General features: G+C 43.5%; 1 protein-coding gene across 4 annotated transcripts in view; it reads right to left on the reverse strand.

Moving 5' to 3' along the window:
• Positions 1–15389, reverse strand: part of ADCY2 (adenylate cyclase 2) — a 456786-nt gene that overhangs the window by 323871 nt on the left and 117526 nt on the right. For all 4 annotated transcript variants that reach the window (XM_055554954.1, XM_055554956.1, XM_055554955.1 and 1 more), the window contains one exon: positions 14907–15068. In XM_055554954.1, coding sequence (XP_055410929.1) covers positions 14907–15068 — 162 coding nt within the window. The remainder of the gene's footprint in view (positions 1–14906; positions 15069–15389) is intronic.

The raw sequence follows: 15389 nt of genomic DNA on the forward strand, positions 1-15389 counted from the left end.
GGGACATCAGGAGGGTCCCCACGACCTCAACCGTCATCTCCAGGTCACCGATTCCCCACTGGTCACCGAGGGCCGAGGACCCAGGCCCCTTCACCACCTTAACTCTGCGTCTGGTCTACTCAGGTCTGCCTCCCGACAGAACGGTTTCAATGGGACAGGAGAGTGGGGATGTCTGAGTCTCAGACTTGCTAAACTGGCAGTAAACCAGACAGACCAACTGCTATGGACTGAACTGTGTCTGCCCACCCCCCCCAATTCACATGTGGAGGCCCTAACCCCCCCAGCCTGGCTAGAGTAAGGAAGGAATTCAGATTAAATGGAGACCTAAGAATGGAGCTCTGATCTGATCTGGTTTTAGTGTCCTTCCCCCATGGCTCAGTGGTTAAAGAATCCAGCTGCCTATGCAAGAGAGGCAGAAATGCAGGTGGGATCCCTGGGTCAGGAAAACGCCTGGAGGAGGGCATGGCAACCCACTCCAGTGCTCTTGCCTGGGGCATCCCAAGGACAGAGGAGGTTGGTGGGCTAAAGTCCATGGGGTTGAAAAAGAGCTGGACACGACTGAGCACTGAGCACAGACAGACACAGACACACAGACCTGAGAAAAGACAACAGAATGCTCGCTTCCTCTTTCTTTCTGTCTCTCTCTCCTCTCCCTACTGTGTGAGGGCCCAGTAAGAAGGTAGCTACCTGCCACTCAGGAGGAGAACCATCACTAGAACCCAGGCTGGTACCCTAATCTCAGACTGCCAACATCCAGAACTGGGAGAAAGCAAATTCCTATTGTTTAAGCCATCCAGTCTATGCTATTCCGTCACAGCAGCCAGAGAAAATACATCAACCCCTGGCTAGGAATCTGAGAACAATATTCCACATTATAATACAACTCCATTTAATCTTTTATCTGTCATTTTCTTCTTCTCCTTCCCATTTTTGGTCAATGTCTTGATCAGAGTTTGAGGCTCAGGTATAGCAGAGAAGGTGAACTTTTAAGAAGCCCAAGAAAAGGTGAAAAATGACACATTTCCAGTTTGACCCACAAAGATAAAAATTATCCTTCTTTTCCTAGAAATCATCCAGAACCCCAAAAAGCATAGGAAATGCAAAAGTAATTTGTATTTTCAACAAAATCAGAAAGTCAATAGAACCTCCAGACTCCAAAGTGGGTCTGAAAGCTAATGAATGTAGGCAGGACCAGAGGTGGGAAACCAAGAAAAGACACAACGAGAGATCATAAAGGGGGCTGTAGATTCCAAAAGAACGCGGAGATGTGCCTCAAGGTGAGAGGGCTGTGGAAGCCTTGTCTCTGTTTTGAAGGAACACTGGTAGGAGCCCTCGTGGATTCAGAATGTTCAGGAGATGGGGCTTGAGAAGGAGGGGAATCCCTAGGAGTATTGCAGGAAGCAATCCCACTTTGAGGCAGGAGGTTCGGGCAGTTGGCATCTCCACTGGCTACAAGAATACTATGACCAGGGTGACATTTCATACAGTGATCCACCGCTACAAGTGCTCCGAGAGCTCGGGAGCTAATGATGAGAATGATGGGCATAGCTGTAGTAGCTCATATATTAAAAGGGCACTCTGAGAAATAGCAGATTAAATGCAAAGCTTTAATAAAATATCAAGTTTCAGGAAAGCTGTTGGACTTCAAAAATAATGAAGTCCATTGGGAAACTAGGTAGAAATGTCAATTCTATTATTAAAAAAAGGAGAAATTCAAGCTGACCTTAGATGAGCAAACTCAGACTTGCTAAACTCAATACATTCTAAAAAGTAGAAAAAAACAAACTCTAATTTTAATGCAAAAGAGGCTAACATTAATTTTTTAAAAAGCAGAAGAGAAAAATCCCCTATCATCTAAAAATAAAACCACAGCAAAAGTTTCTCTTGTGTCAAAACAGAAATCCAAATCAAATCAGCAAAATATCTAGCAAATAATGATGATGAGCTCATATATAGCATAGAGCTAAAGCAGACTCAAGAGGAAAATGTATAGCTCTCAGTACCTATATAAATAAATAAGAGAGAGAAAACATATAAATGGATAAAGCATCTAACAATCTAATCACGAGAAGTTCAAAATACAAAGAAAAAAAAGAAAAATTAATAAAGAAAAAAATTGGAATAAAAAAAAGAACCAATAAAAATAACAAGTACATTCCAAACTCATTCTTTGGAGAAATAAAGAAAAATAAATTTTAAAAAATTGCTTGATGACTCACAAATTTATACAGATAGGACAAATCTGAAGAATAAGAAACTAACCAGGGAAAAGTAAACATAAGAACAGAGGTTACAGAAAAGAGTCTCATGATAAACGATCCCTGAATGCTACAAAATATAATTGCAACCTTGGATAAAAGAGACTGTATTTATAAGAGTAAATCCTTGAGAAAAACACCCCAGAAAAGAAAATAAATCTAAACAGAGAATTTGCACGGGTAAAAGGGAACACTTTCTAATCTAAATATTTGAGAGGGAGGGAAGGGGGTCACCCACGAGTGAAGCGCCCAGAGTCCCCCCTTCACCCCTCAATGTGCCTGTATTTGCTGTTATTATTGTTCAAAGAGATTCAATATCCCTCAATTTATTAGTCAAAAGAATCAAGCAGCAAATTAGATTAAAAACACGACATGACATACTGAGTTAATTCCAAAAATTCAATAATAGTTCAGTACTATACAGGAGGAGAAATCATACAATCTTGCCCATGGGTTACTTTTCTTAAAAAAATTCTCTTGAAAAAGTTCAACATCATTGTTTAAAGCAAATGAAAACAGAAAATGTCTCAGAAGAAGAATAAATGGTCATATCCTTCAGATTATAATATTTATTTAACTTAATTCAAAAGCCAGCATGCTGATTTAAGGAACAAACATCAACCCTACTTTAAAAACACACACACACACACAAAGACAAGTGTGTCTATTCCCACCATATTAATACTAGTTTTTTTTCTGGAGGTACTAAACAATGCAACGGAAAAGAAAAGGTGGATTTAAAAATCAGAAAGTGGAGATTCACTTGAAAATGATATTGATTATATACCTGGAAATTCTAAGATTATCAAATGAAAAATTACTAGAAGCAATGAGAAAACTCAAAGTGGCTGGCAGATGCATATTCACTGAAAACCTTCTGAAAACTTTTATCTCAACTTTTTAGAAAAATGTGACCATATCTCCTATGTTTTTGCAATGGGGCAAAGAGCCAATGACAGCAGATGTTTAGTTCCCCTACCTATCTGTAAGTGATCCTCAGGAATCCTTGTTGATTGCCGTATGGATGAGAGTTCTGTTTAAATAAGAGTGGAATTCCCATATGTTTCCTCATTCTAAATTCTAGTTTTGCTTTATTTTCCTATGTGTTACCATAAATATCATCCAGGGAGGTATCTTTGTATGTTGCATACCACAGAGCTTAGAAATACCCGAGCACTCAAAAGAAGGGGAACCCCACAGACTCTGATCTTGGAGAACGCATGGAGGGTCTGTAGCAAGCCATGCAGGAGAGGAGCGGACCTGCTGTCCAGCCATGGGGCTTGGTATTGGAAGTGGGTTGAATACAGGCCCCGAGTTATGCCCACTGGGAAACTCAGCATACCGCCCCCTTTTTGGAGTAAGGGTCTCTGTGCTGGCAAATGGCATATAGGATGTGCTAAGTCACTCAGTCATGCCTGACTCGTTGCGACCCCATGGACTGCAATCTGCCAGGCTCCTCTGTCCCTGGGATTCTCCAGGCCAGCATACTGGAGTGGGTTGCTATTTCCTCCTCCAGGGGATCTTCTTGATGCAGGGATTGAACCCGAGTCTCTTATGTCTCCTGAATTGGCAGATGGGTTCCTTACCACTAGCGCCACCTGGGAAGCTGGAACCCAAGGGTCTTTGTAAGTATAATTATATTAAAGATTTCGCTATGAGATCATCAGAGTGATCATCAGAATGGGCCCTAAAAGCAATGGCCAGGGTCCCAATAAGAGACAGACAGAAGGGAGGCAAGAGGCAGAGGCATTAAGAGCAGGCCACGTAAAGATGGAGCAGAGATTGGAGCTCAAAGCCCCAAGCCAGGGTACACCAGGGATTTCTGGCAACTACCAGAAGCTGACACTGTTTCCACTATTTCCCCATCTATTTCCCATGAAGTGATGGGACCAGATGCCATGATCTTCGTTTTCTGAATGTTGAGCTTTAAGCCAACTTTTTCACTCTCCTCTTTCACTTTCATCAAGTGTCAGACTTTATTTTTTTGGGCTCCAAAATCACTGCAGATGGTGACTGCAGCCATGAAATTAAAAGACACTTACTCCTTGGAAGGAAAGTTATGACCAACCTAGATAGCATATTCAAAAGCAGAGACATTACTTTGCCAACAAAGGTCCGTCTAGTCAAGGCTATGGTTTTTCCAGTGGTCATGTATGGATGTGAGAGTTGCACTGTGAAGAAAGCTGAGTGCCAAAGAATTGATGCTTTTAAACTGTGGTGTTGGAGAAGACTCTTGAGAGTCCCTTGGACTGCAAGGAGATCCAACCAGTCCATTCTGAAGGAGATCAGTCCTGGGTGTTCTTGGAAGGAATGGTGCTAAAGCTGAAACTCCAGTACTTTGGCCACTGCATGCAAAGAGTTGACTCATTGGAAAAGACCCTGATGCTGGGAGGGATTGGGGGCAGGAGGAGAAGGGGACAACAGAGGATGAGATGGCTGGAAAGCATCACCAACTCGATGTATGTGAGTTTGACTGAACTCCGGGAGTTGGTGATGGACAGGGAGGCCTGGCGTGCTGCAATTCATGGGGTCGCAAAGAGTCGGACACGACTGAGCGACTGAACTGAACTGAACCAGAAGCTAGGAAAGAGGCATGAAAACCTTCTTCCTCAGAGCCTCCAGGGGACCCACCTCTGCAACAAATTGGTTTTGATTTTTGTGAAATGATGAAGTCCAGTATTAAGAAATTGCTGATGTTGAAAGCACCCATCTTTGTGGTAATTTTTTCAGCAGCATCAAGAAGCCAATACAGTATCTCAACCGAGGGGCTGGAGGCAGTCATGCAAAGAGATGGAATTATATACATGCACATGTCCAGGACCATAAATCTGAGTTGCAGGATGGTCAGATCTGGTGGATTCAGGTACCATTGGCTGAGCAATCCCCAAGGTGGGCTGGGGAACAGAAGTAGGCTTCTCCAGGTAACATGACACTCCAGAGAAAGAGTTCAAGATGTCTAGTTGGCAAGTGATCCTACATACTCCTCCCTCTCACTCCTGACAAGCGGCGAGCTGTGTCTTAGGTTTCCAAAATCAGATGTTCTATTAACCTACAGAAGCACAGGTCCTCAGGTATTAGCTGAACTTCTGAGCTTCACTCAGCAGTGTAGTGTGGCCTCTGAGCACCTCACCAGGGTGGGATTCACTGCCTTGAGTCTTCATAGGACACACCACAGGAGGGTCAACCAGACACAACCTGGGCTCGGAGGGTCCTAGATATGTATGATGCAACTTTCATTCCAGAGATCATTTGGACTTTGATTAACATATATCCTCAAAGTGTGTCTATGTTTCCATTTATCTGAGCACTTGTAAAGGTCATTTAGACTTAGCAGAAGACATTACCCCTGCTGCTGCTGGACTGACCAGCCTGACAACAGGTTCTTCCTTATACACCAGGTCATCTAATCAGCACCAAGGCCAGCAACTACCCAGGGAGGCTGGTGTTACTGCTGCCATTTCAGAGATGAGAAAACTGCGTCAACTCAAGACTCAGGTCAAATTTATGCAATGTCACAGTTTGGTTCTCTAGGAAGCACAAATGAAACACAGCTGAGTGTTTATCAGAAAGTGCCCTTGGGATCAACCCCTAAGTGGAGGGAAGAACTGGGGACCTGGTAGAGGGAGAAGCTGAGCTGGGATGCAGGTCTGAAAACTCCAGACAGACTCACAGACAATCTGGAGCTGAAATTAGAATTGTCCTGCATTGGACCAAAAGGAGGACTTATACCCCCACTCAATCAGTTATGGACGTGGGCCACCCATGGAAAGGTTGACCTTGGGCAGGCAGCTCTGTGAAGCTGGGGCAGCCTGGAGACTAAGATATGAAAGTCTGCTGCTAACAATACCCTCAAAGGCTGGACAACCAGTCTTTCTTTGAGAAGGGATCTTGGGGTCCATCTTTCAGTCCAAAATGTGCAGCTATAAAGTGGGAGAAACCAAATCCAAACCCAGATTCCACCTGAGACCAAAGGGCTCTCTCTGTCCACCATTCCCTGTTCTCAGCTGTGTCAAGACACTCAGGAGCTGCTGAGGAGACCACAGGTGATGACCCCAGAGTCTGGTTGGCAGGATCTCACAGCTCCCAGTGATAACCACTCAGTCGTGTCCAACTCTTTGCAACCCCATGCACTCAGGAGCTGCTGAGACCACAGGTGATGACCCCAGAGTCTGGCCAGCAGGATCTCACAGCTCCCAGTGATAATCACTCAGTCGTGTCCGACTCTTTGCGACCCCATGCACTGTAGCCCACCAGGCTCCTCTGTCTATGGGATTGTCCAGTCAAGAATACTGGACTGGATTGCCATTCCCTTCTCCAGGGGATCTTCCTGACCCAGGGATCGAACCTGCATCTCCTGAGCTTCCTGCATGGTAGGAGGATTCTTTACCTTTTGAGTCACTGGGGAAGTTCAGGAGGTTGCTGGGTGGAGTTTAATTGAACTGGCTTGACTCCAGCTGGGACCTCCTTCTCACCAGGTACCGTGAGCCTGAAATAAAACTCCCAGGGGAGGTAAAACTGATGTATATTATTCTCATAGAAGCCACGCTATGATTGTTGATGCAAAAATGTATACAAAGTATTAATACATCCCCTTCTTCTGCTCCCAGCTTGTCTAGTCTGCTGCACTCCAATAACATAATGAGGATATTGTAAGTCTATCACCATGCAGTTATTCTTATTAACACTCTGTTTACTAACTGGCTTCCCAGGTGGCGCTCGTGGTAAAGAATCCTCTTGCCAATGTAGGAGACATAAGAGACCTGGGTTCAATCCCTGAGTGGGGAAGATCCCATGAAGGAGGGCATGGCAACCCACTCCAGTATTTTTTCCTGGAGAATCCCATGGACTGAGGAGCCTGGTGAGCTACAGTCCATGGGGTCGAAAAGAGTCAGACAGGATCGAGTGTCTGAGCATTACTAACTGATGCATTAACCATGAACCCGGCCCAGTTAAATCCTTTTCATTTATCATCTCATTCAATCATCTCTGCTGCCCCAGAAAAAAGTCATCATCATTAGTCTTACTTTACATATAACTAGGAGCATCTTCAGCCTGTCTCTCCTTGAAATGTCTCCCTGTGACTATGTGTACATCCTCTCTCCATTGTACCAACTCCTTGGGCTGCTCTCTACTCTTTAAAGATAGCTTAGAACCACAGGAAAGTTCTCCCCTAAGTCCAGCTGCAGATATATTATTCTCTCAAGTTCACACAACTTAATAGAGTCACCATTTGTTCTGGAAGTACACAGGGAGTCTGTCTTGTGTGACTCCCTTTAGGGGTGGCTGAGTTTTTCATTGTCCATTAAGGGTTTTAAATAGCACCACTGATGGTTCATGACTAGAAATCAGTATCTTTCACAGAGCATCCTCAAAAATAAACATTCGAAACAGACAGAGCCTCAGATCTTTGTGTATCAAGTAGCAAACATGCATGGGTTTGTGAAAGTACAAGGAAAGCCACCTGTTAGGATGTCAGTCAGTGGGATGTGCCATTCAGCCAACACTTAATCAGTCTCTAATGAGGAGTCTCATTTGGCATGAATCCATTGCTTTGAATGAACAGAAAGCATAGAACTCAGATGACAAGTTCAAGAAGAGTACAGAGACAGCTGTTGGGTGATTGATGGCATTTTTCATTTTTAGAGAAACCCTTCTTTTTCATGCTCCTTTGATCAAATATCTGAGACAAACTTAAGAATCTGATGGGGCTTCCCTTTACCTGTTTCTTCTATCCCTTCCCTCAAAACAGTCTCACAAAGTTTGGAAAATAAACCTGGGTCTCACTCCATCATTACAGTCAAGTAATCACCAACATGAAGCCTCTCTGTTTCACATTCTCTTTTTTACTGAAGTGCAGTTGATTTACAATGTTGTGTCAATTTCAGGGGCAGAGCAAAGTGATTCAATTTATATACTTTTTTTCATATTCTTTTCCATTATAGGTTGTTACAAGACATTGAATATAGTTCCCTGTGCTCTACAGTAGGTCCATATTTGTTATCTATTTCATATATAGGGCTTCCCTCATTGTTCAGTCGGTATATAATCTGCCTGCAATGCAGGAGACCTGGGTTCAATTACTGGGTTGGGAAGATCCTCTGGAGAAGGAAACAGCAACCCACTCCAGTATTCTTGCCTGGAGAATCCCATGGACAGAGGAGTCTGGTGGGCTACAGTCCATGGGGAAGCAAGAGTCAGACATAAATTAGCAACTAAACTACTAGTGTATATCTGCTAATCCCAAACTTTTAATTTATCCCTCCCTCCCCTCCTTCCCCCTTCGGTAAACACTGTTTGATTTATGTGTCTGTGAGTCTACTTCTGTTTTGTAAATAAACTCATTTGTATTATTTTTTCAGATTCCACATATAATTGTTATCATAACTTAGTTTAGCATGATAATCTCTAGGTCCATCTATGCTGTTGCAAATGGCATCATTTCATCTTTTTGATGGCAGAGTGATATTCCATTGTATACATGGACCACATCTTCTTTACCGACTTATCTGTGAATGGACATGGATGTTTCCATGTCTTGGCTATCTCAAGGAGTACTGCAATGAACACTGGGGTGCATGTACTTTTTTGAATTGTAGTTTTCTCCTGATAAATGCCCAGGAGTAGTATTGCTGGATCATATGGTAGCTCTATTTTTAGTTTCCTAAGGAACCTCAGTACTGTTCTTCCCAGCGGCTGCACCACTTTCCAATCCCACCAACAGTGTAGGAGGGTTCCCTCAAACATCCTTAAAATTGCTGGAGCATTTTTAAATGATTTGGCATCCTGCAGGGCAGTGCTTACTTCTATTCTGCTCTTCACTTTTCCTACCAAACTCTCTGACGGGATGATGCTGTGAACTTCCTGCCCCTGAGAGGAGAATGGGGTTTATCTGTCCAGCTGGGGGAAGGATGGGAAGGTGAAACCAGGGCAGAACTGTGAAGTGCATCTTGATTTGCTTTAAGACTTAGTCACATTAGGTACTTTTCTGTTTTTACTTCTTCTCTATGATTACCCGACTCCTTCCAAATTACAATGTCTCTAGAACGGATAAAGGAGAGCCTGTTAAAATAGTCTATGGATCACACTCAATCAATAGCTGAATGCTACACAAAATGAACAGTGATACAGTCTCTTTTCCCCGCTTGTGGAAAATATTAATATTGTGAGCTTCTCTAAAGATAAACAGTAGGAACAGAGATCCAAATTCCTAACAATTATTTTCTTCCATAGCCAGAAACTGGGCAGCTGGTAACCTGCTGTTTTTCCTTTGAGCTCCTCAGATTAGATCCTAAATACAATTTAACTCCAGACTCCAATATACAGTTCCTGAATTATACTGGAAAAGAGTCAGTTATGTAACAAATCTGCACTACTCCCAACTGCACACGTGCCACAGATAACAGGCTACATTTTCTAATTTAGGTCCAAACTAAAATGTTTTAAATTGTGTCACAACTTAAATACCTTAAAGTATCCACTGCATGAAAGTGTATAAAATTTCTCTGAAAAATGAGTAACCCTGTTGGAAAAATCAGTAAGCACTGTTCAGCTTATCTTCTTTAATAAATATGGATTCTCATATAACCTGCTTGCAAAAGAAATCTATATTCAAATTCCTCCCTCTCTCACGAGAAATTAAAACATACAGAAAATGAAAATTCAAACTGTGTTAGGAAGATGCCGGACATAAAACTGTAAGAAACTTAAGTAAATTTCAAACACAAAATGCAATATTGTTAATGTGTAAATAGGGATATTTGGAAATTCCTTGAGGATGGCTCAGTATCCTGCTGTTGGTGATGCTGACCTATAGAAGTTTAGCAAAAGATCCGACACAACGCACATACACAGGGTGAAGTAAGTGCTACATACGGGCGGGCTGCAGGCTGGACCGGGCTCCTGACTGATGGACTAGCTGACCTGTCTAGGGGGCAAGATCCCTTCCCAGCTTCCTAATCTTGCCTAATGGCTGCATAACTGCCACTCCACCAAGGTCCAAGCAGGGGGTAGGCACCATGGCATAAGGTGGGAGGTTTCATGTTGTTTTCTGAGCCTCAGTTTCCCCTTTGCCTGGATACAACTATAAGCAAAAAAAAAAAAAAAAAAGACTCCTTGCTGCTTTTATGAAACTTTCAGGCAAATGCATGCTATCCTACTGATACAGATAAAATCTGTATTTTCGTGTTAACCAGGAATTGTAAAGAACTTCTGCCATCTATGTAAAGTTTATGGTAGACAAACAAATTATCCTTTTTACACAGACAGTACAAAATGGGCTTCTCTGTAAGTCTTCTCTCATATTGAAACCATGCATTCCATTTTTTATTAAGGGAGTCTAAACTCCCTTAAAAAATCTTAGATTCCAGAAAAACTCTTCTTTGAAATCTGGTTCCAAAACAAAGATAGAAAAGACTGAGAAGAAAAGGGGCCAAGAGCAGTGCACAAAGAACCACCAAGAGGAAGCGAAAAGCATCTCTTCCTTTTCCACAGTCACGTCCATCCAGAACGTACCCACTGTCTTCCTCTTCTTGGCCCAGCCCCTTCCGCTTCCATTCCTGTCCTTCTCCTTCCGGCCTGAATAACCGAGGGCCAAGCCCTCAGGTGAGTCGCTGCCAAGACGCATTGGCACCAACAGGTGACGCAGGAAAGAAGCTAAACCCACCACAGGTGACAAAGCTGGGCTAGGCGTGCAGGGTACCCACAGTGGGCAAAGTCAAGAACAGGGAACTGAGCCTCAGATGGGGGAAGGACAGCCTCACGTGGATAGGGTGTTGGAGCCCAGCAGTGGGATGGGGGGGATGGAGGGGTGAAGGGAGGGAAGCTGGGCCAAGTGACAGGGGAGGGGGAGGGACTGACAGTTGAAACAGGAGACTGGTTGCACACACAGATTCATCAAATAAATGAATACATTAAGAATCATGAGAGCTAAATATTTTTCACTGTTGGACTTCCCTGGTGGCTCATATGGTAAAGTGTCTGCCTACAATGCAGGAGACCTGGGTTCGATCCCTGGGTAGGGAAGATCCCCTGGAGAAGGAAATGGCAACCCACTCCAGTATTCTTGCCTGGAAAATCCCATGGACAAAGGAGCCTTGTGGGCTACAGTCCGTGGGGTCGCAGAGTCGGACAGGATTGAGCAACTTCACTTTCACTTTTTTTCAAGAGAGCCTCAGTGAAGACATAAAACTGCCAGGAAACGTACGCTGGATTGGAAATGAAAATATCCGTGTGAAGTCATGGTGTTTTCATACGTCAGCAAATATGAAAACTAACTGAGGGGTAGAGCATGCGGCCTCGCCTTGGAGTCCTTACTCCCCAGTGGCAATGGAAGGACCAAAAGCCCAGATCTTGCTGCGAAACGTTCTTCACCAAAGAGAACCAGGGCTCCTTGGGGAGATGACTGACTTCAGAGCCAGAGCAGGGAGGGCTCAAAGTGAAAGTGAAGTTGCTCAGTCGTGTCCGACTCTTTGTGACCCCATGGACTGTAGTCCATCAGGCTCCTCTGTCCATGGGATTTTCCAGACAAGAGTACTGGAGTGGGTTGCCATTGCCTTCTCCAGGGAGGGCACAAGAGCAGACCAAAATAACTTGTGCTGGAAATTGAGGAAATACTCAAAAAATCAGAGGGACAAGTATCTCGGAGGGACATCTGCAGACCAGGGCTGAGGCCACCTGGGCATTAAAATGGGGCTTCCCCAATGACTCACAGGGAAAAGAATCTGCCTACTATGCATGAGACACAGGAGACATGGGTTTGATCCCTGGGTCAGGAAGATTCTCCTGGAGGAGATGGCAACCCACTGCAGTAGTTTAGCCTGGAAAATCCCAAGGACAGAGGAGCCTGGAGAACTACAATACACAGAGTCGCAGAGAGTCAAACATGACTGAGTGACTAACACTTTCACTTCACTTCCACATACCATCAATGGATTGCAATGTTCAAAAAATAAAATGAAACAAAAAATGATTAGTAGGGACCCATGTTAAATAAATGCACTGCTTCTTTGGAGCGTTAAAGATAAGGTGATACTGATCATCAAGGATGGGATGTTATTGTGTAGTCGCTAGTCATGTGTGACTTTTTTCCAATCCTATGGTCTGTAGCCTGGAAGGTTCATATATCTATGGAGTTTCTCAGGCAAGAACACTGGAGTGGGTTGCCATTTCCTTCTCCAGGGAATCTTCCTGACCCAAGGATCAAACTCAGGTCTTCTGCACTGGCAAGGGGATTCTTAACCACTGAGCCACTTGGGAAGCCCCCATCGATGGGTACCTTATTCTTTATATCAGAGCAATATTCTTTATTTTAAATAGTTTTGCTTCAAACAATTATTCCAGAGCAATATAACTATCTACTCTACAGCATTCTGTCTTTTATACACTTTTCATAAAAGGGAGTCCATAAAATGTTTTCCTCACATCACAAACCAGTGTTATTTTTAGGTTCTATTTCTAGCAGTGGCCAAATGCACTTAAAACTCTTCTACTTCATTACTTTGATGTTTACCTATGAACCTTCCATTTGAAAGCCATCGGCAGAGTCTGCCTTTCTCAGCTCTTGAAATTGCTGTGAAATTGTTTCTGAGGGGATGGAAACCTGACCTTTTATTCTTCTGTTCCTTTCAATGTTATGTTTATATGAAATACTACGGAATGAAGAATTTTTATTCTTTTGTTATTCTAGAATCATCCTATCTCTGCCTGTCCAGCAATAAGAAGTATTTTTCTTTGTTGGTTTTGGAAATTGAGAAAATAAAAACTTAAGATTACATCCTTACCATATATTTTTTTTTACCAATGCAAGAAAATAACTGTGCTTAAAAAAAAAAAAAACTCAACACAGTACTTTATATCTAAAAGATGCCAGGTTCTTTGCAAATCACTTCCTTTTTCCTTTTATTTTAACCCCATTTGACCCTTACAGGCAGGTATCACCATCCTCACCTCCCAGATATCTTCTCTATCACACCTGCACCAGCAGACACGTCCTTGATTCATGAAGAGGCAGAAGAAACAGGTACAAGATGTTCAAGGGATGTGTTCCAAGGTAACCCGAGACCAGGAAGACGCTGTGAGCTGGGAAATGTGTTTGTGTGCCCCGCTGCCTGTGTAACCAGGACTTTCCTGCAGTGATTTTTATAGTGTAAACTGGCAAAGCAAATTGTTATTGTTACATAATATCATTACATAAATTATTATGTACTCATTCCTACATAAAACATACCCATCACCCTGACCTGCATGTGACCATCTAAGGTGGAGCTTAATGACTCTACTTAATGGAGGATGAAAGAATGGAATTTATGGGAAGAATGTCCCATGAATATCCTCATGGGAGGCTCCGAAATGCAGGGAAAAAAAAAAGCAAAACAAGTAAAAGCTGAGGCGGAACTCAGGTAAAAAGGAGCATTTCTTTCACCTCTTCCCAGGCATGACTGGATTATTTCTTCTTTTCATAAAACACCCACCTTCTTTCTTTCATTTGATTAGTTACTGACCAGCTGCTGTGTGTGTCTCTGGCGATGCAGGGTACTGGTAAGTGTCTAGTCTGCTTGATCACAGGGAAGAAAGTGTTTCCTCTGCTGCCTGGAGTGGATGGTTGTTAGTAAAATCCAAACAAGTCACTGTGAGGCTGACACGCACAGTGCTAAGTGAGAGGAGCTTCCCCTCACTCAGTGCCCGCCCAGGCCGTCTCACAAGTGCTCAGCCTACTTTTAATGCATGTTTGTTATGAGCACTAGGAGAGGAGTATTAAGAAAAGGGGTCCCTGGAAAGCTTTCCAACTAAGAGCAATTACTACAGACCCAAGGGTAGGTCTCCATTTCCACCTCAAGTTTCCAAATAAAATGTGCCACCAAGTGAAGGACAAACTGGTTTCTCAGACCCACAGGGCTCAAGAGACCCACATCTAAAATCCCCTTTTCAACAACACTGCTGTTGGTAACCACTCCTCTCAGATCCAGTGCGTTTTGAACACAGGCTGCATTTGTTACATTTGACTCCAACAGAGCAAAATAAAACATGCTTTTTATAGGTTAAAAAAAGAGACTGTTAAGAATAAACCCAAACCACTGCCCCTCCTGTTTACAACTGTACACAACAGGAAATTAAATGGCTTTTTAAATGCTTTCAACTAATTAAATAGAAAGGCTTCGTGGAAACGCCATTTAGCACTAAAGCTAAATTTTCTGCTGAAGCATTTTAAGAAACTATTTTGTATGTCCTTGGGCTTGCCAGAGGATTAAGAAATACAGAACTCTTTTGTCCTCTATAAAGATGGGGCTTTGGATATCTCTCAGAGAGGGAGATGGGAGGGAATCATGAATTTAATTATATAAGTTGCTTCACTCTAAAAATAAGAGTGCTAAATTATAACGCATAATAACAGCTTTTAACAATCAATCAGCAAAATGGAACTGCCATTTCCAATTTTCGCCATTGCCGATTGCTAAGTGACTGCCGATTCCACCTGCAGAGGGGGCGGGGAACTGGCTACCCATTAGCAATGCTCAGAGTCAGCGTTGGAGAGCAGACCTGGGGCGCCTGCCAGGCACTAGCCAACAGTCACACCTGGGGCAGGTGTGTGGTGCTTCCCCCGTCCCCGGAGGGATGGGGAAGGTCGCTGTGCAGAGGTGGAGGTGCACCTACCTGCCAGACCAGGTGCTCCTTGGCCCCTGGTGTTGCAGACAGGCAGACGCTCAGCACGATGGTGTGAGAAGAGGAGGTGAGGACGCTGGCGATGACAGCATCTCGCATGTTGAAGGGCAGCATGGTGTACACCACGAAGATGATGAAGAGGAAGAATGACACCTGCAGGTGGGGAAGAAGGGCAGTGAGAGTCACAGAGCATCCCTGTTCCTAAGGTTCCCTCTCTCCTTCCCATTATGGCTTCACAGACCCCCAGGAACCACCACCATTCAAGAAACAATATTATGACAGAACAAGAAGGCAGGTGCAAACAGCCCCACTGGGTCCCAAGAAAGGACTAACTGTTGTGATAGAGGGGGAAGAAGGTTCTTTTTCAAAATTTGGGGGTTTTCAGTTTCGACATGCAAATCACTGCAGACATTAGGTGAATCTGAGCACCTCATGGGCATGGATGCAAAGCTGGTTCTAAACTCTCAGGATTTA

The sequence above is a fragment of the Bubalus kerabau genome, chromosome 18 (assembly GCF_029407905.1).
Source record: "Bubalus kerabau isolate K-KA32 ecotype Philippines breed swamp buffalo chromosome 18, PCC_UOA_SB_1v2, whole genome shotgun sequence".
Classification (NCBI taxonomy): Eukaryota; Metazoa; Chordata; class Mammalia; order Artiodactyla; family Bovidae; genus Bubalus; species Bubalus kerabau.